Source organism: Ambystoma mexicanum, chromosome 12 (assembly GCF_040938575.1).
Source record: "Ambystoma mexicanum isolate Mex_15411 chromosome 12, UKY_AmexF1_1, whole genome shotgun sequence".
Taxonomy (NCBI): domain Eukaryota; kingdom Metazoa; phylum Chordata; class Amphibia; order Caudata; family Ambystomatidae; genus Ambystoma; species Ambystoma mexicanum.
The window spans coordinates 1,056,200,494-1,056,227,334 of NC_090936.1; the positions used below are offsets into that span (position 1 = coordinate 1,056,200,494).

Here is a 26,841-nt window from a genome sequence, read left to right on the forward strand (position 1 = left end):
CGGCAACTCTAGCTATTATCCAGTCTAAGTTAACCTTCCTGGAAGGCTACATAACTGCTATTGACTTGAAGTATGATATTCCGCAAAGAACAAATGACGCGCCAGGTCCCACTGCGGTCACACACTGGGCTCGCACTATTTCCACAAATACGCCACCTGACATAGTGGAGCACAAGTCAGCACAGACCCTTCTGTCTAAACAGTCTGACGAAACTGCTTCACTATTCTCAAACCAAATGGAAGCACGACAAAAGTGACTCTGAACCTAGCCCCTGCAAACAGTTCCGATCAAAACCAACACCTTAGCCGGGGGAAAAAGGTTTTAAAACTGGCCACAAAGGACCACCCGAAGTCTTCCCCTCACCATTCCATCTCCTGTGAACCCGACTTGGCCATTCTGGGGTCTCAGCCGTATACACCCCCTGGCAACGCAGACTCAGATCACCCGGGCAGGCTCTGTGACTGACTTAACTCAGTCTCCCAAATCAGCAGCCGAATTCATGGACCCAAGTCTCATCTACTACGTCTCCCCACCTTGACCGAGAGTCACCTCTTAAAGGCAGCTCTTCTAACGACTGTCAGAAATCATCCACCTTTTCCAGCAAGTCAGCAACCACTTCCCATGCTCCACTCCATCCTAGGGTGTGTCCAACACCTCAAAGCCCTCGGCCGGACGCTCGACCGGTCGTTCCTTCAAGAGTATCGCCAGGCCAATGGAGAAGATCCACTGCTAGAACATATTCAACCGGATCCCCGACTGCTCGGCTCCACTCCTCTCGCAAATTAATTGAAAACAGAGAGGCTGACTCTAACAGAGACAAATCCATCCGTCTCTTTAAAATTGAGCAGATCTCCAACAAAGACAAATACATGATCTTGAATCGAAGAACAGTCCTGAAAATAACATCTTCTACAACTGGCTTAAAGAAACTGAAATCGGACGACTTTAAGCGGGTCGAGCAATACCACAGCGACAACAAGGCCAAAGCCTACCTGCATATCTATGAATCCGCAATCCAAAATGTGAGCCGTCAAGCTGGTGAAGAACTAAAACAATGAGGTCTCCTTCTGTCGGAGTTAAAAACTCCTGACCACAAAAGTCACATCTGGGTAGACCACCCTACAAACAGAAGAATCCAAGATCGCGGCACACCTCACCGACGCACCGCTCGACGAGTCGAACTGAAGGCCCACTTTATAGATTCATCAGAGAACTTTAAGAACCACCATGGTCCAGACATCCAGCCCTCCCGTTCTGCATTTGCCGACCTTGACCCGGCACGCTTTACATCCAAATCCGCCCGCACTGACGTACCCGACTCAACGGAGACACACTCCACTCAAGGCCGACCAGCAGGAACAGTCCGGTTAACCGCACTACGGATAGGCATCAGCCACATCAAAGAAGACAAAGTTGGAGAGACCAGTCTCCTCAGAGAAGACCTCACAACTACAGACCTCACAGGCAAGACTCATCTATTTGGTCTTCCTCAGAATCAACTGCTGCTCCAAAAAAAACCACATCAGCGGGCGGACTATGGAACTGGATAAAAGGAGCCCTAACCTCAAACCGAGCGAGATAGCAACCACCAAATGAAGCCGACGTCCCCTTTCATCAAAAGTCCTTGACGTTGGCCTCATGGAATACTAGAGGACACGCCCACCTAGCCGACAGCAACAGTGTGGACTTGGGTCAGTTCGACATTTTTTGCCTGCAAGAGACATTGCTTCAGGAGAAAGTCAATGGACGGATTTTTAATTGTGATCTCCCCAGCTGCCAAAGGTTTACTAGGCCGTCCCTCAGCAGGCCTTCTCATCGCTGTACGGTCAGGTCAGAACCTAAAAATCACTAAGACAACGGCAAGATCTTACAGGGTGCTAGCGGTCTTAATCGAGTGGAACTGCGCTGTTGAAAAGACAAAGACGAGCACAAAGCCAGGCTCAACACCTCCTCTTGCGCTGATCACCTCCTCCTTTCCCATCTCCCTTTTCCTATCTCCTCCCCTTACTTTCTTCTATGCACTTACTCTATCAGAATTGTCCCTGGACCTATTATGATAGCAACCTCGTCTGTTTCCTCCACCCTCCCATTACTGTTTTTTTCCTCCCCACCACCCCTCCAGCACGATCTGAAATGTCATCAGGCCTAGTATGATAGTCGCTTGTTTTGTTCCTCCCCTCCCTTTCTGCACCCCTCTCCCTCACCTTTTGTTTTTCTCCGGCTCTACCAGAAATGTCGTCGGGTCTAGTACGGTAGTCGCCTGTCTGTTTCCATTTACTTCTCTCTCTCCCCCCCTCCCTTCCTTATCTATGTCTTAGCTCTTGCACTATCTGAAATGTCGTCAGGCCGAGTACGATAAAAATATCTTGGACAGCCTTTGATAAAGAAGTAATTCCTTGGCGACTGCTTTTTCTCTTAGTAGAAAAAATAGGTTTTAGTAGTATGTTGGGTTATCAGCATGAGAATTTCCCAATACTGTGTGGCTGCTGCACAGATGTAACTTGGATGCTTATCACGGCATAGGATCAAAAATATAAAAGAAAACAAGCTTTAACCTGGAACTTTTCCCAAAAATTAAATTAGGATAAATATCCTGATGAATATTAGCGAGACTCGAGTATATAAAATTTGAAAAACAAGCAGGATACATGCTAACAATAAGAAAATTAGAAGGTACAAATACTTCCTCTCCTGAAGAACCATTGAGAGTGACAATGGGGAAACACGTGTCGAGAGAGAGAAACATTTGAATTAGAATATATTGGTGTGAAGCAAAAATAAATGAAAAAAGTGACATCTAACAGAAATGTCTCTTCATTTGGAATGTTTTTTTGAAACCTTTTATGAAAGATAGAAATTAGTGTGAAAAAACACTAATAAAATTTAAAAGACTGTAAAGACTCGCCTGTATACATTTATATAAGGGGCTAGCGCATTTGAGTCTATTTTCCCAAATTTCTTTTCTTTTTTTAGGCCGAGTACGATAGTTAATTTCACATCCTTAATGTTCATGGCCTGTAAGAATGTGGTTGTATTTTCCCTTGCCTTGAAGCGCTTTGAAACACATTGTGTATAGGCGCTATATAAATAAACTATCATATCATACTGGAACCCGCAAAGGACGACTACATCTCTATTCTGCCAAACTATGGCCGAAACCATTGACACCATCCTCATTGAATGGAACACTCCGTTCGTCATAATCTGCGGAGACCTCAACGCTAAGTGTGCTCATCCGAAAGACCAATTCTCAACCCCCGCCCCGTCCACGCAAGCCGAACTCAGAGGACAAGCCTGGATGAACCTCATGTCAGCCAGAAATCTACACAAAACGGCATGGATTTTGGACGGCTTCAACACATACCAACGTGGGAAAGAGGTCAGTCGGCTGCCACCCTTGATTACATCTTCGCCTCCCACGCTATGTGCACAGAAATCAACAACTTTCTTGTGGTCAAAACTACAGCGAGCGACCATAACATGCTAACTCTAGCGTGCCCATCTACTGCCCGAACGGCAAAGTGTTACTTACCTTCGGTTGAGACTAACTTCCAGCAATCGCGGCTCCGGCTGACCGCAGCAAGTGTTAGATCTATCACTCGGCAATATGTTGCAGAAACTGAGGGTCAGCTGTCCCCCGACCCAGCATCAAGACCAAACTACCTGCCTCTGCTGATCAAATATAAGAACCGTCCTCTGCAAAGTCCATTCCGAAAACCTACACTGATAATTACGACAAACAGATAGCAGACAAAAAAAAGCTCATAAGAAAACTAAAACGCAGCGCCAAAGCGGACAACACCACGGTCGCGTAGGATCTGTGGCAAAGCGAACACAAAATCTACAAATCATGGATCAGATCTCGAAGGGCCGCTTTATACCAACATGACGCCGAAATGATGCTGAGAGTACTCGCGTCCAAAAAAACAGCCGACTTCTGGTCCCTAATCAACAATTCTCAAGGCCCAACAGCTACAAACATGATCAACTCAGTTATGGAACAAGCATGGGTGGCCTTTTTCACGGACCTTTTTGCCAGCCCGACACCAACCACAAACCGCTGTCCGGAGACTACGCAAGCGCCCTGGGTTGACCTTTCGACAAAAGCCGACATAAGCATGGCCATTCAGAAGCTAAAACCATCAAGAGCGCCAGGCCCCGACGGCCTCACCAACATCGATTTTAAAAAAAAAAACATCTTAACGAATGGTCTACCTTCATCAGTCTTTTGTTCGAACACTGTAGAGCCAGCAGGAAGATCCCATTATCATGGACTAAAGCTACGGTTATTCCAATCTTCAAGAAAGGAAGCAGAGAAGATCCAGGCAACTATCGCCCAATAGCGCTACTGGACATTATGGGCAAACTGTTTGGATCCCTCCTCTTGGACCACTTCCAACGCTGGGCGAAAATGGCTTCCTGCAGCGACCCCTTTCAACTGGGCTTTAAGAAGAAGGAAGCACCATGGTGAACATCTTCATACTCAGCATCTTAAAGGCCAAAATAAAACCGTGCGCCCCGACGGTCTATACCGCGTTCATCGACCTTTCGCAGGCGTTCGACAAAGTGGATCGAACACTACTATGGGGAAAGCTGAAACACTGGCGATGCCCGGACGCCATTCTAAACCCTATAATAGCACTTCACACCAACACCACACTCTCAGTGTCCGGTGGAATAGGCAAGGCTCTCTCTCCGAGGAAATTCAAGCAGACAGAGGGGTCAAGCAAGGCTGCCCGCTAGCCCCCACACTTCATTGCTTTTCTGGGGGACTTCCAAAACTCAGAGGTCACTGTCCAAAGCTTCCCCTTGAAGTTAGGAAACACTGAGCTGTCCCGTCTCCGCTATGCTGACGACATGATCCTGCTTGACCAGACGCCCATTGGTTTACGTCGTCAGCTGGACCATTTGGCAGAGTACATGACCATCAACAATCTTCACATAAACAAGTCTAAAACAAAAATCATGATCTTCTCCAAAAACCGCCAGCCCCCGAAAAACACCAACTCTTGGTCAGTGAACAAAGTCAGAATCGAAGTGGTGCCTCACTTCAAATACTTGGAGTATCATCGATGGGTCGCCTCAAGAGTCGAAAATGCAACATCATCTGCGGACGAAAGCCAAACACTTGACATCCCAATTGAGATCGATTGATCGAAAGTTTGGAAAAGTCTCACTGATCCCGGCCATCAACTTTTATAAGGGAAAGATGTTTCCAGCCCTAACTTACGGTATGGATGCCACGATCACCATGCCTAATGGGCTTTGGCAGTAACTAGAGGGGTATACTTGGAAAACCCTCCTAGGCCTCCCGAATTCGATTCCCATTGCGGCTGTCAGAGGAGAGCTGGGGCTCCTGTCGCTAAACGCCTCTGTCAGCGCTGCCTCATTGGCCCTCTTCAGGAAGACCCTCATGCATGATGGCCTGCCTATTTTCAACATCATCGGTCAGGAGTTGGCCTCAACGAACTGCAAGGTCCTGCAGAACTGGATTCTTCATAAAAAAAAAAACTGGAAGAACTCGTATGCTCAACAGATGACCTCATCACTAATCCACAAAGAGTAACTGAAAAACTGAAAATTCAAGACTGGATCGCCACCGCTGAACAAGCAGCAGCGATTAAGTTTTTAAAACGCCTCCCACGCACGTACAATAAGTTAAAATCTCCTTTGGTGTACTGCACAAAATTCCCGGACAAAAAGCTCAGATGCACATTTTTAAGAGCACAACTCAACCTGCTCCACACCAGAGAAATCCTGGGGATAAGAAGGCTATCCACTATCACAACCTGCAGACTATGCAAAATCCCAGATTCCGTTTAGACTGTTCGTTGCCTCTTGCTAAACTGCCCCTCTCTAATTCCGGAACGCACAGCTTTCTTGGCCCCATTATGGGTTGACTCCATCTTGATAGAAGAAGACACATGGTGGTGCCGTCTCATTTCCGGGGAAAAATCACGCTGGGCTGTAGCAGCGTCTAAACTAATGGAAGCAGCCTTTAGTAAAATCAACGCCAACGGGCATCCATCTGCAGTGGAAATCCTGACGGCAGAAGGGCCCGTCCGATCACAGACTCTTCCCCCACCAGGCAATGAATGGCACGGAAATTTGTTAAAGACTTTCACTTGCCACGCATCCGTTCTGGTCTGAGCCTTCATTTCCATACTACTACAAGTCCCAATTTCACAACCTCGAAACCTCGGAACCAAATCTTCTGAACACTTTATGACTTTCTTGTAAAAATCATATTCTTTGATTATACACAAGTAAATACAAAACATAAAAGAATAAAAGACTAGCTGAGAGAGGAAAAGGATTCCCACTCACCTAGGGACAAGGTAACATTATTACCAAGTCCAAGCGATTTATCATTAAGATACAAATCTTACCTAAACACCATTGAAGCTATTGTGGCACATGTGGAGTTCAAATTCCCTGTGCCATCCGTTGTCATCTGTAAGACAGTCCCATTGGTCTTCCCATCCCCACACAGCGGGCTGCAAACTCGGTTTTGAACATAAGCCTGAGAGCCGATGTGAAAATTGACCAAGCTATTGTAAAATCTTTTTGGCAGATTCTGAGCCTCTTTTGCTGTTTGTACCCTCCTTCCAGGGATGATTAGAAAATATATACCACCAAGCTAGATGATATAAGACTTGAGAGTAAGTATTCTCTCTCCATATTGAGTCTTGTAATACCCCTTTAATCCAACCCATTCTTTATTTCACAACATGGGCACAGAGGAGAAAGACCGGGAAGGGAAGCTGGAAGGCTGCAGAACTGGACATAGTTGTGGCACATTTTAGCCTTGCTGCTGCAGAGAAATGTGTAGATGTCCAACCCCCACCAAGGCTGTCATGCTAGGTTTTGGATTAAGTCACTACAGCGTGCAACTTGTACTGGCTTACCTTTGCTAAGACCTGCAGAAGCCCAAACTTCATCTCTTAAGCGTCTCCAAAAAAATAAAAACTGACATCTGCAAATACACAGTGCCAATTGTCATTCAGGAAAGTTGAGCCAGTTTCCGTTTTCTCTAATTTCTTAAGTAAGAACTGTGGGATTTTTATAACAAGTTTGACCCTTCAGATTAAATAGTTATTTAAATATTGATTTTTCTTTTACTTTAGGTGTCTTGGACTCAAGCCCTGCGAACGATTGTTAAAAATTGTTATAAACAGCATGGACGTGAGGACCTCTTGTATGCCTTTGAAGATAACCAAACGCATCAAGTTGCGACAACACACAGCATAGCACATCTACTCCCATCGCAGACCGTAGTACAAACTATCAGTAATCCGGATGGGACTGTTTCGCTTATACAGGTGAGTTATAGGTGTGGTTCAGTTACAAACCAACATCAATAGTATGAAAATATGTTGCCTCTTCTTACGTGTACACATGGCCACTTGCCCCTCAAGATTGACTCAACAGACCACCCAAAATGGGGTTTAGTGTTTTAAATGTTAGTCTGCCTACATTTTTCTTTGGACACTTTTAGGGAGATTTATCATATGTATGCTTCATGCCCTCTCCCAGTGAGACCCCTAGTACTTTTTGCTGGACTTCTGGACCTTTTTTCTTTAAACCTGAATGAGTGGAGCCTTTTTCCACTCATTCATTCTTATGGGCTCTGTCTTTTGGAACTCTAGTCTTTGTATTTTACCTGTACTGTGGAGTTTATTTTCTCCATAGCTCTTGAAGGCTTCTGCAGTTTACTATTGCAGCACACTGCTACTTATGGGCATTGTTAGGTAAGAATTAGTGCAGTCCAACTGGTGTGGCACAGTTAGGTAGAATTTTCAGTTTAGTGCTAAATTTCTCCCACCTTAGAGACCCCCAGCTATTTTGCTGAACTTTTTAATTCTATCCGTTTTCTGTGTTTCTTTTAACTTTGGAGTCTGACAAACTCCATAGGCATCATCGTTTACTTGTGACACACAGCACCTTAGTGCAGTCGCACAGGGAAGTCTCTTAGATTTCCCAAAGGTTTAAATATCTTCTATTGGTAAAACTAGTGTTTCCAAGAGCAGGGAAGTGAAATTGACTTTACTTAATTTGTAACTTTCTATAACCAGCACACTATCTTACCATAGGGTGCTGGGGGGATTACTTAGTATTCTCTTTGTCTAGTTTCTCATGTAACATTTTTGTGTTACCCTTTCTACAATTAATGGCTGGTGGCAGTGGTTTACTTTTTTCGCAGCCACAGTAAAGCACCCATGGGTGCCCATTTCGTCAAAATGTCCCGGTCTTCTTTTTTTGCCATTTCTTGCTGGAAAGGTCCTTGAGATTTACTCTGCGCGCCAAACCATGTTTGTTCGTTTTGTCTTTGGTGAGATTCGCGAGTGAAGCTTGCCTCTGGCTCCAGTATGTCTGGCAGGGGCAGGAAGTGAGGGAGGTGCACGAAGCTCCCTGTGCTTAATCGCCTTGGTTACAGGAATGCACCCAAAGGTGATTGGCTGTCTGGCTGTCCGGCAAGCACAGCCACCCTGCTGTGAAATTGACAGCTAGGCTGGAATGAATGTGAGGGACCTGCATAAAAGGCGAGGCTTTTTGGCTTGTAAGGCAGAGTCGACCACTGGACGAAAGAATCCGAAGAAGAACTTGGAAGAGACGCCTGCTGCAACTCCTGGACCTTTGGTTTGCCCGGTGAAGCCCTGCTGATGTGCTGAAGTTTCGAATTTGCCTTGACTAGAGAAGCTCTGCAAGGACGACTTCTCCCTTTGAGTTGGTGGGGCCAATCAACTCCATACTGGACATCCTCTCGAAGCTGGTATCTTCTGCTGTTGGAACCGAAGTGCCAGGGAGAGGAACACCAGATTGTGTGCGTTGTCATGATGCCTGCCCCGGAAGACCAGACCAGGCCCAGCAGCCCCGGAAGCAGGCATCATGCCACTTGGAGCATGCCCAAAAGCCCCAGGCTCATAAAGATAGTCAGTCCTGGGGCCATGGGCGCCAGGCTCATTATTGATAACTTACCTGAAGCAGACCATGCTGCATACTCACCTGAGGCAGACCATGCTGCATGAAGACTCAAGCCAAATGAGGCTTAGGAGGGACTATTTTACTGAAGGGACTATTTTGTTACTTGGGTGGGGCTGTGGAAGAATACTTACCTGGATCTTCTTCCAAGGCTATTTAAACCACGCCCGGACTGCCACATGTGCTTCGCGTTATTCTGCTTGCTGCAGCGTAACGCTCACCGTGTTTTCAGCAGCTCCAGTCTTCAGCCACGCCCGCTTCAGTCATGGGACTCCTGAAACAAGAAGACAAAAAGGATAAAGGTTAGAACAGGAGTTTTAACTTTAATCCTTACCTGAATCCTGATCCATTTCGCCATGGAACTGAAAGACAGAAGTCTTTGAAGCATTGCTTCGCATTCCTATGGCGCCGCGCTGAACTCACCTGCTTGGTGGTACTTCAGCATTCCATCACGCTCTCTCCATCTCGCGGCTGCCCTCCGACACCTAAGGAGACAAAGACAGCAAGGTGAGCAAGGGGACTCTCAAGGCCATACAAGCTACCCCCAAGGACTTACCTGATTTACCATGGGAGGTACTCACCTCATTTCGGGTCGGCGCAGTCAACTCTGCTTCATCGCCGTACCCCGGCCCCTAAGGGGAGAAAGCAAGGACAATACCAGTTACCCCCCCACAAAACTTACCTGATTTACCATGGGGGTCTCACCTCATTTCGGGTCGGCGCAGTCAACTCTGCTTCATCGCCGTACCCCGGCCCCTAAGGGGAGAAAGCAAGGACAATACCAGTTACCCCCCACAAAACGTACCTGATTTACCATGGGGGTCTCACCTCATCTCGGGTCGGCACAGTCAACTCTGCTTCATCGCCGTACCCCGGCCCCTAAGGGGAAAAACACAATAGACTTACCTGAATCTTACCGAGTGCCATTTGGAAATGTTCGAGTGGATTAATCGGCAACCTGCAAGGAATCGGACAGAGTGAAGAGCAGACATTTGAACTCTTATGAACAATTGGACTTTGGAGTCAATACTGGAACTCACCAATTCCTCTACGCCAGTGAAGTAACTGGTCATCAACGCGCCCCTGCGGTCGACGCAGGATGGAGAGCTCATCCTTCTAAACCATCAGGTGAGACTAAGGAGGGGACAGCAAGAGTGATTAGTGGGAAGACAACGGGAGTGGGGAAGGTGGGTTGACACTCAATTCCACGGGTGGTTAATTCCTCTTCTCCTTTGCAGAAGAATATTCTTGCGAGCCAGACAAACTAGGCTGAGCGGGCCAGTCCAGTCAGTCATCTCGGCGCTACACGTCACAGTGGTGGAAATAACAGCGGCCCAGTTCCGGTCGACGCCCCTGTGGGAACCAGGTGAGCGTAACAGAACACGAAGCCTACCCACAAATACCCACCTGGGCGTCATGGAGACCTCGGAAACTGATCAGTTGGCCCAATTATTAGGGGAATTAAGGGCCGAAGTGCATTCCGCCCACCAAGAAACCAATGCCCTCCGGAGGGACTGATAGTGTCAAAAGAACGAACTGATGAGTTAGCCAGACAACTATTACAGAGCCAGGCTGGACAAACACCTCTACCAGGACTTGGGGCAAGTCCAGCTCCTGTACCATCGAGTAACCCGGTGCAGATAAATTTACCTGGAGCCGTTCCTTTGGCTCCGCCTGAACGCTTTGCCGGAGACCCAAAAGGGTTTGCAACATTCATGAATCAATGCCGCTAGCACTTTTTATGTAGACCTGGAGCTTTCCCAAACGATCAGGCCAAGGTAGCCTTTGTACTGTCATATCTCAGCGGCAGTGCAGCGAATTTGGTCCATTCCACTAGTTAACCAGGATGACCCGATTCTTCGAGATTTCCAGGGTTTTCGAACAAGCATGGAAAGACTATTCGCCCGACACTCCCGAGGGCAGGCTTTGGACAACGAACTTTTATCCCTACGTCAAGGTAACCAGGATCTTTTATCTTACATTGCAACTTTCAATAGATTAGTAGTGGAAACCGAACGGCCTGAAGCCAAGCGAATCACATTATTCCATCGAGGACTTCGATGAGAACTCAAAGATGTTTTGGCCCAAATCGTGAACCCGCCTCAAGACTGTGCTGAATATATAGATCTAGTGGTCCAGCTCGATCACAGACGTCAAACCAGGAAGGCTGACCGAACCAAGTTTGATAACAGGGTGTTGGTTAAAACCCACGTAAGCTCCAAGGGAGTAGATGTCTCAGAACCAATGCAAATCGGGGGGTTAAAGGACCCCTAACCCAAAAGGAGAGAGATAGAAGACGGCAACTGCAATTATGTTTATATTGCGGAACTGCTGGTCATTTTCTTCGGAACTGCCCTGTAAAACCACCCAAGAAAGTTATAGGAGCAGCAGACGAAAACCATGTGAAATCTGACTCGGGGAAACGACCACGCCCGGCAAGCGTAGAGGTCCGCTTGCCGAGCTTAAAGAAGGACACTCTGACCTTGCATTTCACCATACCCATGGTCCTTGTAGATCCAGAGCAGCCATCACGCATGCACGCGGTAAAGGCGTACGTAGACAGTGGAGCCATAGGAAATTACTTGGACTGGGAATGGGCTGCCAGGATGAATCTATCTCTCACCCGCAAGACCACGGCCGATGTTGTCACCACTGTAGATGGAACGGAAATTGCCTCTGGACCCGTAACTCATTCCACTGCAGAGATGACATTGCTGAGTCAAGATGGGCATCGAGAGGCTATGATGTTTGACTTAATCAAGGCCCCACAGTTTCAGCTGATACTGGGGATACCTTGGTTGGAAAAACATAATCCCTGTATTGATTGGCGAGAGAAGAGACTAACCTTCCCAGAATGTGCTCACACCTGCTACCCAAGGAAAACTCAAAACTCGGTCCTGGCCCCAGTAATTCCAGTAGCCATGCAATTACCTGTTGAATACCAAGACTTTCAGGATGTCTTCCAAAAGGAACAGGCAAACACCTTACCACATCACAGATCGTATGATTGTCAAGTAGATCTTGTACCTGGAGCACAACCACCTTGCAGCAGAATCTATGCCCTTACGGAACCCGAAAATCTTCATTTGCGCAAGTACCTAGACCAGTACCTTGCTAATGGCTTCATTCGCCCGTCCAAATCCCCTGCATCGTCAGCTTTGTTCTTCGTACCGAAAAAGAAAGGCGACCTTAGAACATGTATAGACTACCGCGCACTGAATCAGATAACCATCAAGAATCGATACCCACTGCCTTTGATCCCAGAACTACTAGACCAGGTGAAGGAAGCATGTATATACACGAAACTAGACCTTCGGGGGGCATATCATCTGGTACGTGTCAAAGAGAGTGACGAATGGAAGACTGCTTTTCGCACCAAGTATGGACTATTTGAGTACCAGGTGATGCCCTTCGGACTATGCAATGCATCAGCAGCCTTCCAGTGCTTCATGAACGATGTCCTCCGAGAGCTTATCGACGTTTGTGTGGTCGTTTACATCAACGACATCTTAGTATACTCTTTATCAGAATCTGAGCATGTAAAACACGTCCGAGCAGTCCTAGAGAAGTTACTCCAGCATAAATTATATGCTAAACTGGAAAAATGCATCTTCCACACTACGGAAGTCGAATTCCTTGGATTTATTCTCACCCGAGAGGAATCCGGATGGATACACGAAAAGTGGATGCCATTCTTAATTGGCCTTCGCCAAGTTCAATCAAAGGAGTTCAAAGCATGCTTGGCTTTGCCAATTTCTACCGCAGGTTTATCCCGGACTTCTCGCACATTGTACATCCCATCACAACACTATTGCGAAAAAACAAACGCTTTGTGTGGACAGAGGAAGCCGAGAACACCTTCCAAGAGTTAAAGCTAAATTCACATCTGCTCCCATATTAAGACACCTGCGCCCCGAGCTTCCCTACATAGTGGAAACAGATGCATCCAGTTCAGCCATTGGAGCAGTCCTTTCCCAAAAGGATCCCGAAACTAACCAGCTTCACCCAGTGGCGTTCTGGTCAAGAAAATGTTCAGCCCCCGAATTAAACTATGCCATAACCGACAAGGAACTGCTGGCCATCAAGTCCGCCTTCAAGGCTTGGCGGCACTATCTACTGGGTGCCAGACATACCATCACGGTCATCACCGATCACCGCAACTTACAATACCTAAAGACAGCCAAAGCCCAATCTTCGCGCCAACTCCGTTGGGCATTGTTCTTCGCCGAGTTTGATTTTGTAATAACCTATCGACCAGGTTGTAAGAATGGTAAAGCAGACGCCTTGTCCCGGATTGGAATGGGAGAAGCAGAAATAACTTTAGAACCCGTACCCATAATTCCGGAACAGAGAATCCTTGGCCTGACTTCCATACAGACACTGGAGAACATTCAAAACAAGATCCACCAACTCTTTGATTCCGTTGCCCTACAGGACTGGGCAAAGAAAGGTCCAGAGTACTCTGTCATCGATGATTTACCTTATTACCAAGGCCGGCTATTTTTACCGCAAAAGGAACTACAGGAACTTGTCATTTCCCATTACCATGACACCTTAATAGAAGGGCATCCGGGAATTGCAAAAACCGAAGCTAAAATTAGGAAGCAATTTTGGTGGCCTACCTGGCGAAAGGATGTCAAGTCATTTGTCATGTCTTGTGGCATTTGTGCACAAAATAAAGGGCAAAAGAAAAAACCTGCTGGATTATTGCAACCATTAGACATACCACCTACCCCTTGGCATACCTTGTCATTAGACTTCATCACCGATTTACCCCCGTACCAAGGTTACAATACCATTCTAGTTATTGTAGATCTTTTTTCTAAAATGGTCCACTTCATTCCTTTAAAAGGGATACCTTCAGCTTCAATCTTGGCCAAGGAATTCCTTGAAAATGTTGTCCGCCTGCATGGCTTTCCTTCAGTGTTAATTTCAGATCGGGGCAGTCAATTCATTTCACATTTTTGGAGGAAATGCTGCCAACTGGCACAAATTGATGTTAGGCTTTCGACCAGTCACCACCCTCAGACCGACGGTCAAACGGAGAGGACCAACCAGACTCTTGAACAGTACCTCCGTTGTATGCTACATCAGTCTGAGGGGAATTGGAAAGACATTCTGTGGATCGCAGAGTATGCGTACAATAATTCTGTACACTCAGGAACTGGACAAAGTCCTTTTTTTACCAATTATGGGCACCATCCTCGAACCTCGGATTTGGACTCTCCCCAGCATTTAGAGATGCCCGCAGTGGACCATCTCCACGCTGTTATTACACAAGCCTTTAAAGAAGCAACCATCCATTTGCAAAAGGCTAAGGAAAAATACAAAAAGGATGCGGATCAGCACAGAAGTGAAGCTCCTCCATACCAAATAGGGGATCAAGTATGGTTAGCCACTAAGCACTTACCACTCAAGGGGACTCGGACTTTTAATCCCAGGTATTTGGGACCTTTTTCTGTCAAGGCAATTATTAACCCAGTGGCCGTCAAGTTGGACCTACCTGCTCATATGCGAATCCATCCCGTTTTCCACGTGTCTCTTTTGAAGCCAGTGCAACCAGGAACAAGGCTAACCACTCCACCTGAACCTATCCTCATAGACGGGGAGCCCGAGTTCGAAGTCAAGAATATTTTGGACTCAAAAGGAGTGAGATCAAAACTCTTTTACCTAATTGACTGGAAAGGTTATGGTCCACAGGAAAGGTCTTGGGAACCTAGTGACCACGTGCCTGCACCTCATTTAGTGAAGAGGTTCCATCGGGAATTTCCAGACAAACCACGACCAAGGGGGAGAACGACTTTAGGAGGGGCCTTGAGGGGGAGTGCTGTCATGATGCCTGCCCCCGGAAGACCAGACCAGGCCCAGCAGCCCCGGAAGCAGGCATCATGCCACTTGGAGCATGCCCAAAAGCCCCAGTTAGGGGCTGTTTGGGTACAGTCCTGGCGCCTATGGCGCCAGGCTCATTATTGATAACTTACCTGAAGCAGACCATGCTGCATACTCATCTGGGGCAGACCATGCTGCATGAAGACTCAAGCCAAATGAGGCTTAGGAGGGACTATTTTACTGAAGGGACTATTTTGTTACTTGGGTGGGGCTGTGGAAGAATACTTACCTGGATCTTCTTCCAAGGCTATTTAAACCACGCCCGGACTGCCACACGTGCTTCGCGTTATTCTGCTTGCTGCAGCGTAACGCTCACCGTGTTTTCAGCAGCTCCAGTCTTCAGCCACGCCCGCTTCAGTCCTGGGACTCCTGAAACAAGAAGACAAAAAGAATAAAGGTTAGAACAGGAGTTTTAACTTTAATCCTTACCTGAATCCTGATACATTTCGCCACGGAACTGAAAGACAGAAGTCTTTGAAGCATCGCTTCGCATTCCTACGGCGCTGCGCTGAACTCACCTGCTTGGTGGTACTTCAGCATTCCATCACGCTCTCTCCATCTCGCGGCCGCCCTCCGACACATAAGGAGACAAAGACAGCAAGGTGAGCAAGGGGACTCTCAAGGCCATACAAGCTACCCCCAAGGACTTACCTGATTTACCACGGGAGGTACTCACCTCATTTCGGGTCGGCGCAGTCAACTCTGCTTCATCGCCGTACCCCGGCCCCTAAGGGGAGAAAGCAAGGACAATACCAGTTACCCCCCACAAAACTTACCTGATTTACCACGGGGGTCTCATCTCGGGTCGGCACAGTCAACTCTGCTTCATCACCGTACCCCGGCCCCTAAGGGGAAAAACACAATAGACTTACCTGAATCTTACCGAGTGCCATTTGGAAATCTTCGAGTGGATTAATCGGCAACCTGCAAGGAATCGGACAGAGTGAAGAGCAGACATTTGAACTCTTATGAACAATTGGACTTTAGAGTCAATACTGGAACTCACCAATTCCTCTACGCCAGTGAAGTAACTGGTCATCAACGCGCCCCTGCGGTCGACACAGGATGGAGAGCTCATTCTTCCAAACCATCAGGTGAGACTAAGGAGGGGACAGCAAGAGTGATTAGTGGGAAGACAACGGGAGTGGGGAAGGTGGGTTGACACTCAATTCCACGGGTGGTTAATTCCTCTTCTCCTTTGCAGAAGAATATTCTTGCGAGCCAGACAAACTAGGCTGAGCGGGCCAGTCCAGTCAGTCATCTCGGCGCTACACGTCACGCTGGTGGAAATAACAGCGGCCCAGTTCCGGTCGACGCCCCCGTGGGAACCAGGTGAGCGTAACAATCGTTGCTTTTAATACTCCTACGTCTCGTCCCCTTTTCTCCATACTTGTGGGACATCTCTCCGTCCTGTGGGACGGGATCGGAGCACTTTGTAAAAAGCATCCAAATTTTTCCAAAAATGTGTCCTTACTCTTTCCTGCGCGGGGCCCGGCACGCGGCCGTAACCCCGCCCACCTTGGCTCAGCCCCGCGCATCGCCCCTCAGTCCTTTTCTCCGCTCGATCGGGGCCGGACGCACTTGCATCCTCGGAAAGATTTTCTTCCGTTTTCCTCTCTGGCTCTCGCTAGCGTTCGTCTTCTAGTCTGTCTGTCTTTTAAATTAGACTTTCCAGACTGTTCTTCGTGTCATCGTCGCTTCGCGAGGGCGGATCCCCATCCACTTTGTTTAAAGTGTTTGGGTCCGGAACACCGTTGGGACTCCTGTTTTTACCGTGACTCCCTTTCGGTCCGGGCTCTTCAACGTCTGTTGGAACGGTGGGAGGTGTTGTTCCGACGCACTCCCCCATCTCATTCTCAGGCTTTCATCGACGAGAAGAAGAAATGTCCGGTAAGTTCTTTAGTTTTCAGAGCACCCCGGCCGGGGATACCTTTCCGGGTTCCTCTCGAGCCGGGAGGGGCATTGATCGCTCTGTCACCGGGGTTCGCCCTGAGGTGCCTGTCGGGCCTAACAATTTCTCCGTAAGGGGCCTGTGTACACCGGAGTAACTTCCGAGGCCCCTCCTGTGGGGGCTGTGTGTAGACCCAGTTCTGCTGAGTCACAGGGTACCGGAGCTTGCTCTGAGGCCTCTCTTTCGGCTTCCCTCAAAAACAAGACCGGGGTGCGCTCCGAGGCCTTGGCTAGGCTTGTGTTTACCGAACGGATGTTCGAGGCCCGTGCCAATAAGGCTATTACCGGGCCTAGGCCCGAGGTCCCTCGTACAGAGGCTAAGGCTACCAACAGTTCTGAGGGGCCGGGCAGGGCCCTGTCGGTGAAAGCGGTTTCTCACTGTTCCTGCTCTTTTGGTGATACCAGATCTGTTGAGGGGGCAAAGAAGCATGGTTCTTTTTTTACCGGCAGTGCCGAGGTCCTTCCTTCAAAGGCTCAGTTGGCGGTTGGTATGTCGGAGAAACATTCCAGGCCTCACAGTAGCGGCTCTGCCGAGGTTCCGTATGTTAAGACTAAAATTAAGACCCCTGATCCATCGACGGGGACCCCTGCCTCACCTCATCACGTGCCGCAGTTCTGCTCAGACGAAGACGAAATGGCGGCCGTTCCCGCCACGACCACGCCAGCCATTTTAGGTACTACCCCTACAACTACGCCATCGGCCCCTGGTGTAGGGTTCGGTCCTTCGGGTGAACCTAAGGTCACTTGTGAGTATCCTTAGCGGCCCGTTTATGATTGGAACGCCCGGATGCCTCTTCCGCACAATGTTTCGTTGCCTGCAGGGACGGCCCTTTTGATTTATGTGGATATGTCGGCGGAGGGCCCGGCGTGGCACCCTTCTCCGTTACGTCCCTGGGTTTGTCCACCTCATGAGAGGCCTCCTCAGGTTCTGAAGCAATCTCCTGCGGATGCTTTTTTCGGTAAATTTCAAGCACTTATGCGCACCGACCCCATGAGGGAGTATTTCAAAGGGCTTTTTAAGGAAATTTGTCCACCAGTGCCCCCGGCTCCACCCGTTCCTCTGGTGGTTCCGCCGGCGCCTCCTTTGCCCGTGGTGCCTGCCCCTGCTCTTCCGCCTTTGCCATTGTTGTCCCCAGTGGACAAGGCAGTGCCTGACACGGTTCAGCAGGATCCTGACCTGTCAGATGACCCTCAAGGAGAGCAGGACAGCGAGGACCTTCCCCGCTCTGTTAGAGCTTTTCATGACCGGGTACTGGACATGATGAATTTCTTAGATGTTCCAGTTCCCGAGGCACCTGCTCCACAGGAGGGCGTGCTTTCTGGGGCGTTCACCTTGTCTCCTTTGGAGCGTACCAGCCTTTTCCTGCAGAAGGATGTTTTGGCCGAGGTCCGAAGAGTCTGGGAGAAGCCACACTCGGGACTTTTTGTCAATAAAAAGATTGACGCGAGGTACAGGCTACACTCTTCGGAGGAAGTGGTCTTGTCGTCTTGTCCACCTCCCTCCTCCACAGTGGTGGCTGCGGCCACGTTGCAGTCCCGACCTGCAGCATCCTCTTCCGCGACGGCTACTCCGGTCTTGGGAAGGGAGGACAAGCTCCTGGACTCCCTAGGGAGGAAGATCTTTGCCAATTCGGCCTTGCAGCTCAGGCAGGCCAATGCCGAATTGATTTTGGCGGAAGCTAACATGCGGATGTGGAAAGGTCTGTCGGAGTTTGAGGAGCACTTTCCAGTCGAGAAGTTGGAAGACTTCAGAGGTGGCCTTTCCGATGCCAGAGTCTTGTCCCAGGATCTCCTGGAGGCTGCGGCTCATCACGTAGACACCTCGGCTCAGGGCATGATGCTCGGGGGTTGATACCTCGAGGCAAGCGTGGTTGCATGCCACTAAGTTTTCGAAGGAAGTGCAAGACAAAGTATTGGACCTTCCATTCGATGGTAAGGAGCTTTTTCATTCGTCTACTGATGTAGAGCTCACCAAAACCAAGGATAGCACTCAGACGGCTAAATCATTGTCTGTTCTGGTTAAACCTCCCTTCAAGCTCAAAGGCCGTTGTCGCAAGGGCTACCTTCCTCTGGTTTTAGGGGATTCCTTGACCGCAAGAATCGCAGAGTGGATACTCCTGCGGGGAATAACCGCCGTAGACAACAGCGTACGCGGTATTTCTCCTGCTCCTCAGCCTCCTCATCAGGTTCAGGTGGCACCGCCACCGATAAACCTGCCAAATGAGGGTTTTCCGCGCTCGCACGAGACCCCGGTGGGAGGGCGCATTGCGTCTCATTGGGAGGCGTGGCAGACCATCACAGAAGACAGATGGGTCTTGTCAGTCGCTCGGGCGGGCTTCCGCTTACTTTTACCCCCTACCCCACCCCTCAACCCTCCTTTTCAGCTGTTGGGCTTGCCCTCCCTCAATGCCGAGGTTCAGAAACTCCTGGACCTCAGGGCTGTGGAACCCGTTACCTTTGGGGAGCGAGGGGAGGGCTTCTACTCCCGGCTGTTTACGGTGCCCAAACCCAACCAGGCTGGCCTGCGCACCATCCTAGAGCTTTCCCATTTCAACCTCTTTCTACCCCAAGAGAAATTCAAGATGATCACGCCCAGCCAGATACGCTCCTCTTTGCAGATGGGCGACTGGCTCAGCGTAGTGGATCTTCATGACGCGTACATGCATATCCTGATTTGGGCTCCACACAGGAGGTACCTCCGTTTCTCTTTGGTAGAGGAGCACTTCCAGTTTCGGGTGCTTCCTTTTGGCCTCAGCTCGGCGCCGCGTGTCTTCACGAAGATGATGTCGGTGATTGCGGCCTATCTTCGTCTTTAGGGTATCCAGGTGTATCCTTATTTGGACGATTGGCTCTTACGCAGCCCTTGTCTGCTGGCAGCAGCGGGCAACCTCCAGTCTCTCCTTCAGCTCCTGTTCCATCTTGGGCTGTCGGTGAACTGGCGGAAATCCTCCATGATGGTCTCTCAGGACCTGATTTTTCTGGGTTTTCGTTGGAACACGATTGACTGCAGAGTATACCTGACCGGGGACAGAATGGCGGATCTGTTGGCCACGTGTCAGATGTTTGCGCAGTCGGAGAGTATGTTGGCCTGGTGGTTCCAGAGGCTTCTGGGCCTCATGGCCTCGTGTGTGCTGGCTCTTCCTCTTGCTCGTCTCAAAATGAGACGGACTCAGATGGCCCTTCGGAATTCATGGCGTCAGGCAGTGGACTCATACTCCATGTGGATAATGATTCCGGATTCCATGAGAGTGGACCTGAACTGGTGGTCATCTCTCAGCAATCTGGGGGCGAGGGGTTTCAGGACCCGGTGCCTGTGGTGACGATCACGACGGACTCCTCCCTCCTCGGGTGGGGTGCGACGTTAGATCTCTTTCAGGTCTCGGACCTCTGGTTGCCTCAGGACCAGCTCCTGCACATAAATCATTTGGAGCTTCTGGCGATTTTTCTGGCGCTCAAGGCGTTCAGACCACTCATTGTCAACAAGGTGGTCCGCATAAGAACGGACAATGTGGTGTCAATGTACTACAGAAACAAGCAGAGGGGAACGAAGTCTCCCCCTCTCGTGGATCTGGCCATTCAGATTTGGGAGTGGGCCGTGCTTCATGGGGTCTGGCTGCTTGCAGTGCACATCCCGGGCCGGCTGAATGTCACCGCGGATGCCCTCAGCCGGCGGACAGTGGTCAGCTACGAGTGGAGTTGAAGGCGGAGATCCTATCCTGGATTTACTCGCGTTGGGGCACACCGGAGGTGGACCTCTTTGCCACAGCGATGAACAAGAAGCTTCCTCAGTACGCCTCCAGAGGGGGCCTGGGAGCCTCCTCTCTGGGGGACGCACTCGAGATTCCATGGCACAACATGAGAGCTTACGCCTTCCCGCCTCTTCCTCTGGTTCATCGAGCAATTTGGAAGTTGAAGAGTTTTGTCAACTGTTCTCTTCTACTGATAGCTCCGTGGTGGCCGGCCAGGTTTTGGTTCAGAACTTCAACACCTGTCGGTGTGTCCGCCGATCAGGTTACCAGTAACTCCCGATCTTCTTCACCAAAGGGAACAGCAGATGTGGCACCCCTCCCCACAATCGCTCAGCTTGGCGGCATGGTGCCTGAGTTCAGGTCTTTAGAGCATCGAAATTTGTCTGCGGATAACATGCGTATTATCCAGGCAGCCAGAAAACCCTCGACCAGATCTCAGTACAAGAGTAAATGGCTCAGGTTCTGTCATTGGTGTCTAGAGAAGAAATTGGATCCAAGGGGGGGGCACGGCTGACACTGTGTTGTCCTTCGTGTCCTCCCTAGCAGAGTCAGGGGTTCATGTTCTGTCATGCAGGACTTACCTTTCAGCGGTTTCCGCTTATCTTGCTACGGATCAGTGTTCGTTTTCTCTGACTAACCCAGTGGTAAAGAGGCATTTCGCTGGTTTAACACGCCTTTACCCTCCAGTTCGTAATCTGCACCCGCCATGGGACCTGAATGTTGTCCTGACGGCGCTGTGCCATAAACCCTTTGAGCCAATGGCTACTGTGGACCTCAAGTACTTGTCTTGGAAAGTGTCCTTTTTGGTCGCCGTCACATCGGCAAGGAGAGTGAGTGAGCTCCAGGCATTGTCGGTGGAGCATCCTTTCTTGGTCTTTCACAAGGACAAGGTAGTCCTTCGAACTAATCCGGCTTTTCTGCCGAAGGTAGTGACCAAATTCCATTTGAATCAATCGATCTCCCTACCGGTCTTTTTTCCGAACCCTGCCTCTGAGGCGGAGAGGGTTCTACACTGTCTTGATGTCCGAAGAGCTCTTAAATTCTACCTGGATAGGACTTCCGAGCTTAGAAGTTCTTAACTTTTTGTGACTCTCGGCAACCCTCAAGGCAAGCAGGCGTCTAAGGCAACTATTTCTAGGTGGATTGCTGCCTGCATCAGAGTCTTTCACTATCCAAAAGCTGAAACCTCCTAAAGGTATTCATGCGCACCTGGTGCGGGGCAAGGCAGCTGCGGTTGCTTTTCAGAAGTATGTTCCCTGGCAGTCCATCGCTAGGGCAGCTACTTGGGCCTCCATCTGCTTTCTGTAAGCATTACTGCCTCGATATGAGTTCTAGAGCTGATGCTCAGTTTGGTCAGGCTGTGCTGGAGAATCTTTTTCAGTAAGGGGTATTTCCATCCACCCGTAGTTCCTGTAAGGAGTGCTTGGGAATCTCCCACAAGTATGGAGGAAAGGGGACGGGACGTAGGAGTATTACCAGGTTACTCACCGTAGTGACCACCTTACTCCTAGTCCATAGTCCCCTTTCCTCCCTACACCCGCCCGCCGTCCCCTCTAATAAGGTTCCTCTGTTATTGGTAAAGGGTCTCTGACCTGGCAAAGAAAAGGACTGAAGGGCGATGTGCGGGGCGGAGCCAAGGTGGGCGGGGTTACGGCCGCGTGCCGGGCCCCACGCAGGAAAGAGAGGAAGGACACATTTTTGGAAAAATTTGGATGTTTTTTACAAAGTGCTCCGGTCCCGTCCCACAGGACGGAGAGATGTCCCACAAGTATGGAGGAAAGGGGACTATGGACTAGGAGTAAAGTGGTCACTACGGTGAGTAACCTGATAAGTCGGACCAGAGCGCTAGGAAGATCCTCCGGACTTCCTTGATGCAGGAATGACAAAGCCTGAGCCACCTGAACAGAGTGCTGGATCCCTGATGCGAGGAAAGTCCAGAGTGGTATCCGAGAACCGCAGTGTTGCGATTTACTGTCGGACGCAAGGAGCCGATACACCGAAGAACCACTGAATTGAAGTTGGTCCATTGCTGCCGCTGACCTTCACATTGCAAAGCAGTAGTCCCCAGACGTCCTCCCTCTTGTCCCCACGACAGAGTTCTTGCTTCTGTATGGTCCTCTGGATGCCCACAAAGATCTGGCCGGATTCGTACTTCCGAAGACTATGCACTCACAAGTGGTGGTGGTACTGCGGCTATTGGGCTTCTGCAGCCTTGGAAAGTCGCGGCAAGTCAGGGTTGTGCCAAAATAGTTTGTTTCGAGGCTAGTTGGTCCCAACAGCCTAAGGGGGAAGTCGTCCTTTACGGGTCTTCCCAGTCGATTCAAAAACAGGGTCAGCAGGGCTTCACTGGGCACTTCGGGGTCCACAAGGTTGCTGCTTGAGTCTTATCTTGTCTTCTGCTTCGGATGATGTTGTTAGGGAAAGTTTGCATGGAGTATCCTCTGGGACCACTACACACAACTATGACTACAGGTGTAAGCAAAACCAACCTTTGGCATAAGTCTGTACCACACAGTTTTTGGTAGCGAGCTGAGCAGCCAGGCTTATCTCAAGAGGGAATGCAAGCTTGTAATGAGGTTAAAAGTATTCAAATAGACACCTACACTCAAGATTTTTTGGTAAAATACTTAATAATTTATTACAGTCAGTTAGAAAACGTTCACAAAAGGAGGCAATCAATATCACACAAGTATACTACAGTACTTCACACTATTAGGTTCTGAGGCATTTAAACTACTTTGAAGGAGGAGCAACAAGGCATTCAGAGCATTTGAAGTAGTTGCAAAAAGCCATAAATTAATAAAACTAATAGTAGAGTTACTCTTAAACAGTGCAAATAGTTTGAGTTCACCAGAGGAGTTGTTCCAATGCAATAGGTAGGCCAAAGTCAATGGGCTAGAGTCTTGTATAAGTAAAAACGGTTCTGGTATTTAAACGGAAAAGTCTTTGCCACGGTTCTCAGAAGTAGTTCATAGAAGAAAGATTCATATGTCGGGTCACAAGCTGACTAGGCCTGCAAGTTGCCAAAGTTTCACACATGTTCGCAGTGAGAGGCAAGTTCTCTCGGTTGGATTTTCACAGTACCTTAGATTGAAGAAAAAGATGCAGCTGAAGACTTCTGTTCCTGGCAGTTCCTGCAGATCTCGCTGTTCGTGAGCCTCAGTCGTGGGGACAAGAGGGAGGATGTTGGGGGACTCCTGCACTGCACAGGGACTGGTCACAAAGTTGGCAAACTGGCAATTCTTTGATTCTGGTAGCTGTCTTCAAGCACACAAACTGGTGGTGTTCTCCCTGGCTATTCGTTTTCCCGCAGCACTCTGAGGAAAATACAACCAGCTCTGAGAATGGTGTCCAGGTGGCTTACGAGTCGATTGGTACCACCAACTCAAAGGAAGATGTCGTCCTTGAAGGGCTTCTCTGTCGAGATGAACTTGGCGATTCGGACCTGCAGCAGGGCTTCACCGGGCAAACCAACAGTCCAGGAGTTGCAGCAGCCGTCCTCTTCCAGCTCGTCTTCGCTTCTTTAGTTTCAGTGGTCGACTCTGCCTTCCAAGCCTTGTAAACAGTTTTCGCCCATTCATTCCAGCCTAGCTGCCACTCACCCAGTAGGGTGGCTGTCCTTGCCGGACAGTCAGCCAGCCAATCACGCCAGAGTGCATTTGGGTCTCCTAGGAGATTAAGCACAGGGAGTTTCGGGCACCGCCCTCACTTCCTGCCCACCCCATACACTCAGGCGCCAGAGGCGGTCTTCAGTTCTGAAGCCCGCCAAAGGCATAGGAACAAAGGTATCAAACCTTGTTTGGCGCGCAGAGACTAACTCTAGAAGGACCTTTCCAAAAAGAAATGGCAAAAAAAGACCACCAGGACCCGTTTAAACAAAGGCGGCTCAGACGCCATTTTGAAAAACATGGCTCCCGTGATTGAATGCTACCGGTGTTTGCGGTCGGGAAAAATCATGGTAGTTCGTTGCCACCAGCCATTTTGAGAGCAAAGGGTAGCATTTGACTGCTTCATGAGTTTCTAGACATGGGGGATACTAAGTAACCCCCCCCACCACACTATTGTAAGATGGGGTGTGCTGGGTCTAGGAATTTGAAAAGACTAGTAAAGTCAATTTCACTTTACTTTCTCTGGGAAAACAGTAGTTTATCCCAGAGAAAGTATTTACACCTTGGGAAAGCCTGAAAAGGTTTCCCTTTGTCACTGCACTTAGGGTTCTGTGTGACACACATGAAAAGATAATGCCTATGGAGTTGTCTAAAACTCCATAACCAAAGAAAACACAAGGAAAAACGCACAGAATTAAAAAGTTCAAAGTCCCAAAGTTTAGCAAAAGAGCTAGAGGGCTCTAAGGTGGGAGGAATTGCCACATTTATGAGAATTCTTCCTAACATTTGTTCTTCAGTGGTCGACTCTTCTTAGTCCAAAAACCTCATTTTTTATGCAAGTTCTCATTTATTGACACCCCTAGGCTGTCAATCGCACAACAGGGTGGCTGTCCTTTTGGGACAGCCAGCCGGCCAATAGGAACTGGTTTCACTCACTCACACCTAGAGACAAAGGATGGGGAAGTTTCGGAACCCTCCCTCACGTCCTACCTTTCCAGACACATTAGAGCCTGGGTGACTTCAGGACTGAAGCCCGCCAAAAGCAAACTACGCAAAGGACTCAAACATGGTGCAAACAGAGTAAAAGCCTAGAAGAAACTAACAAACAAGAAATGGCAAAAAAAGAAGACTGGGACCATTTTTAGAAAATGGTCACCTTTGTGTGCAGCACTGCAGCGGAGTTATCAGCCTGCAGATGCATGTCGCTAGGTAGTAAAAAAAAAAAAAGAAACCACTGCCACCAGCCGTTCAAGTAGGTTTGTGTAACAAAATGTTACATGAGGGATGGGTTGAACTAGGTAACCCCCCAGTACTCCATATAGGGTGCTGGACCCATAAAGTAAAGGGAGGTAAGACGGGGGGGGGGGTGGGTAATCTTACTATTCTTGGGAACGGTAGTTCACCCAAGAAAATGTCATAGTTCACCCAAGAAAATGTCATTAAACATTAGAAGTCCAGGTGACTCCTCTGTGGCACTGCACAAAATGTGCTGTATGTCGCAAGGCAAAGGCGGATGCCTATGGAGTTCTCCAGACTCCATAAAATAGTAAGGAACATAGAAAATCATAGTCCGGAAAACATGTGAGTGAAAAAAAGGTCACTCACTCAGGAGTAAAAATGAAAAATCCCAGAGTCCAGCAAAAGAGCCGGGGATCTCTAGCGGTAAAGGGAATTGGCACAGAAATGAAAATTCTCCCCAACAGGCAGTGTTGCTGGGACCCTATGGGTCCTCCTTTTGAGATTATTTTCTTTCTCCTAGAGTAACTACAGTCCAAATGGATTGTGTTCTTCCACGTTTTCCTCATCTTTGACACTTGTCCAGCTTCAGCTACTTCGGCAAAATATTTCGGCAGAGGGCGCTGTGCGTCGATGGCGTCGAGTCGATGTCCCTCGCAGGCCTCAGTCGAAAGTGATGTCATTGAAGGCATATATAGCGTGCACAGTGCCCTCTGGCCTCAGTTCTGTTTTTCCGTGACAGCGATAGCTTAGAGCGAAATTCAGCGTGCCTCTTCTTGTGACGTCTTTGTTACAAACACCTCTCGATAATGTCTTCATCATCGACACAGACAACTCCGAAGTCAAGTTTCAAGAAGTGTCGGGATTGTGGGTCAAAAATGTCACCCACTGACCCGCACCATATCTGTTTGGTGCCTCGGAGCGGACCACGACACCTCTGACTGTTCGAAATGCCAGTCCATGACTGGAAAAGCCTTGAGGGAACTGAAGGGGAAGCAGAAGGTAGGTAAACCCCTAAAAAAAAAAAATCTCCTACCCGATCCGCGAAACCTTCCGCCGACGAGTTGAGAGGCGACTCTCCTCAGCGAAAGAAGGCCAAGCGATCGAGGAGTGGCTCACACCACTCTTCTTCGTTCTCGAAGAAATCGAAGTGAAGGCACCGTAGGTCGACTTAGTCGTTGGACGTTTCCCCCGATAGGGTTGCTTGCCCTACTAAGAAGTCAACTCCGGCCGAGTGGGAAGCCCTCAGGGCTGAAATGCTAAAGATTTTTGAGAAACAAAAAAGCCATATTCCTACCGAGCCTTCGTAAGAAGCCGGAAAGGAATGGTTTTGTCCGGAATTACTTGCACCCTCGAGCCCGGGAAAAAGGCCTGATCTGCATTGTGATGCCTCGCTCCGATGTCACATCGAAGGATCATAAGAGAC

General features: G+C 49.0%; 1 protein-coding gene across 7 annotated transcripts in view; it reads left to right on the plus strand.

Moving 5' to 3' along the window:
- NRF1 (nuclear respiratory factor 1) overlaps nt 1-26,841 on the plus strand; it is a 705,079-nt gene that overhangs the window by 276,868 nt on the left and 401,370 nt on the right. For all 7 annotated transcript variants that reach the window (XM_069629591.1, XM_069629590.1, XM_069629596.1 and 4 more), the window contains one exon: nt 7,129-7,323. In XM_069629591.1, the coding sequence (XP_069485692.1) occupies nt 7,129-7,323 (195 nt within the window). The remainder of the gene's footprint in view (nt 1-7,128; nt 7,324-26,841) is intronic.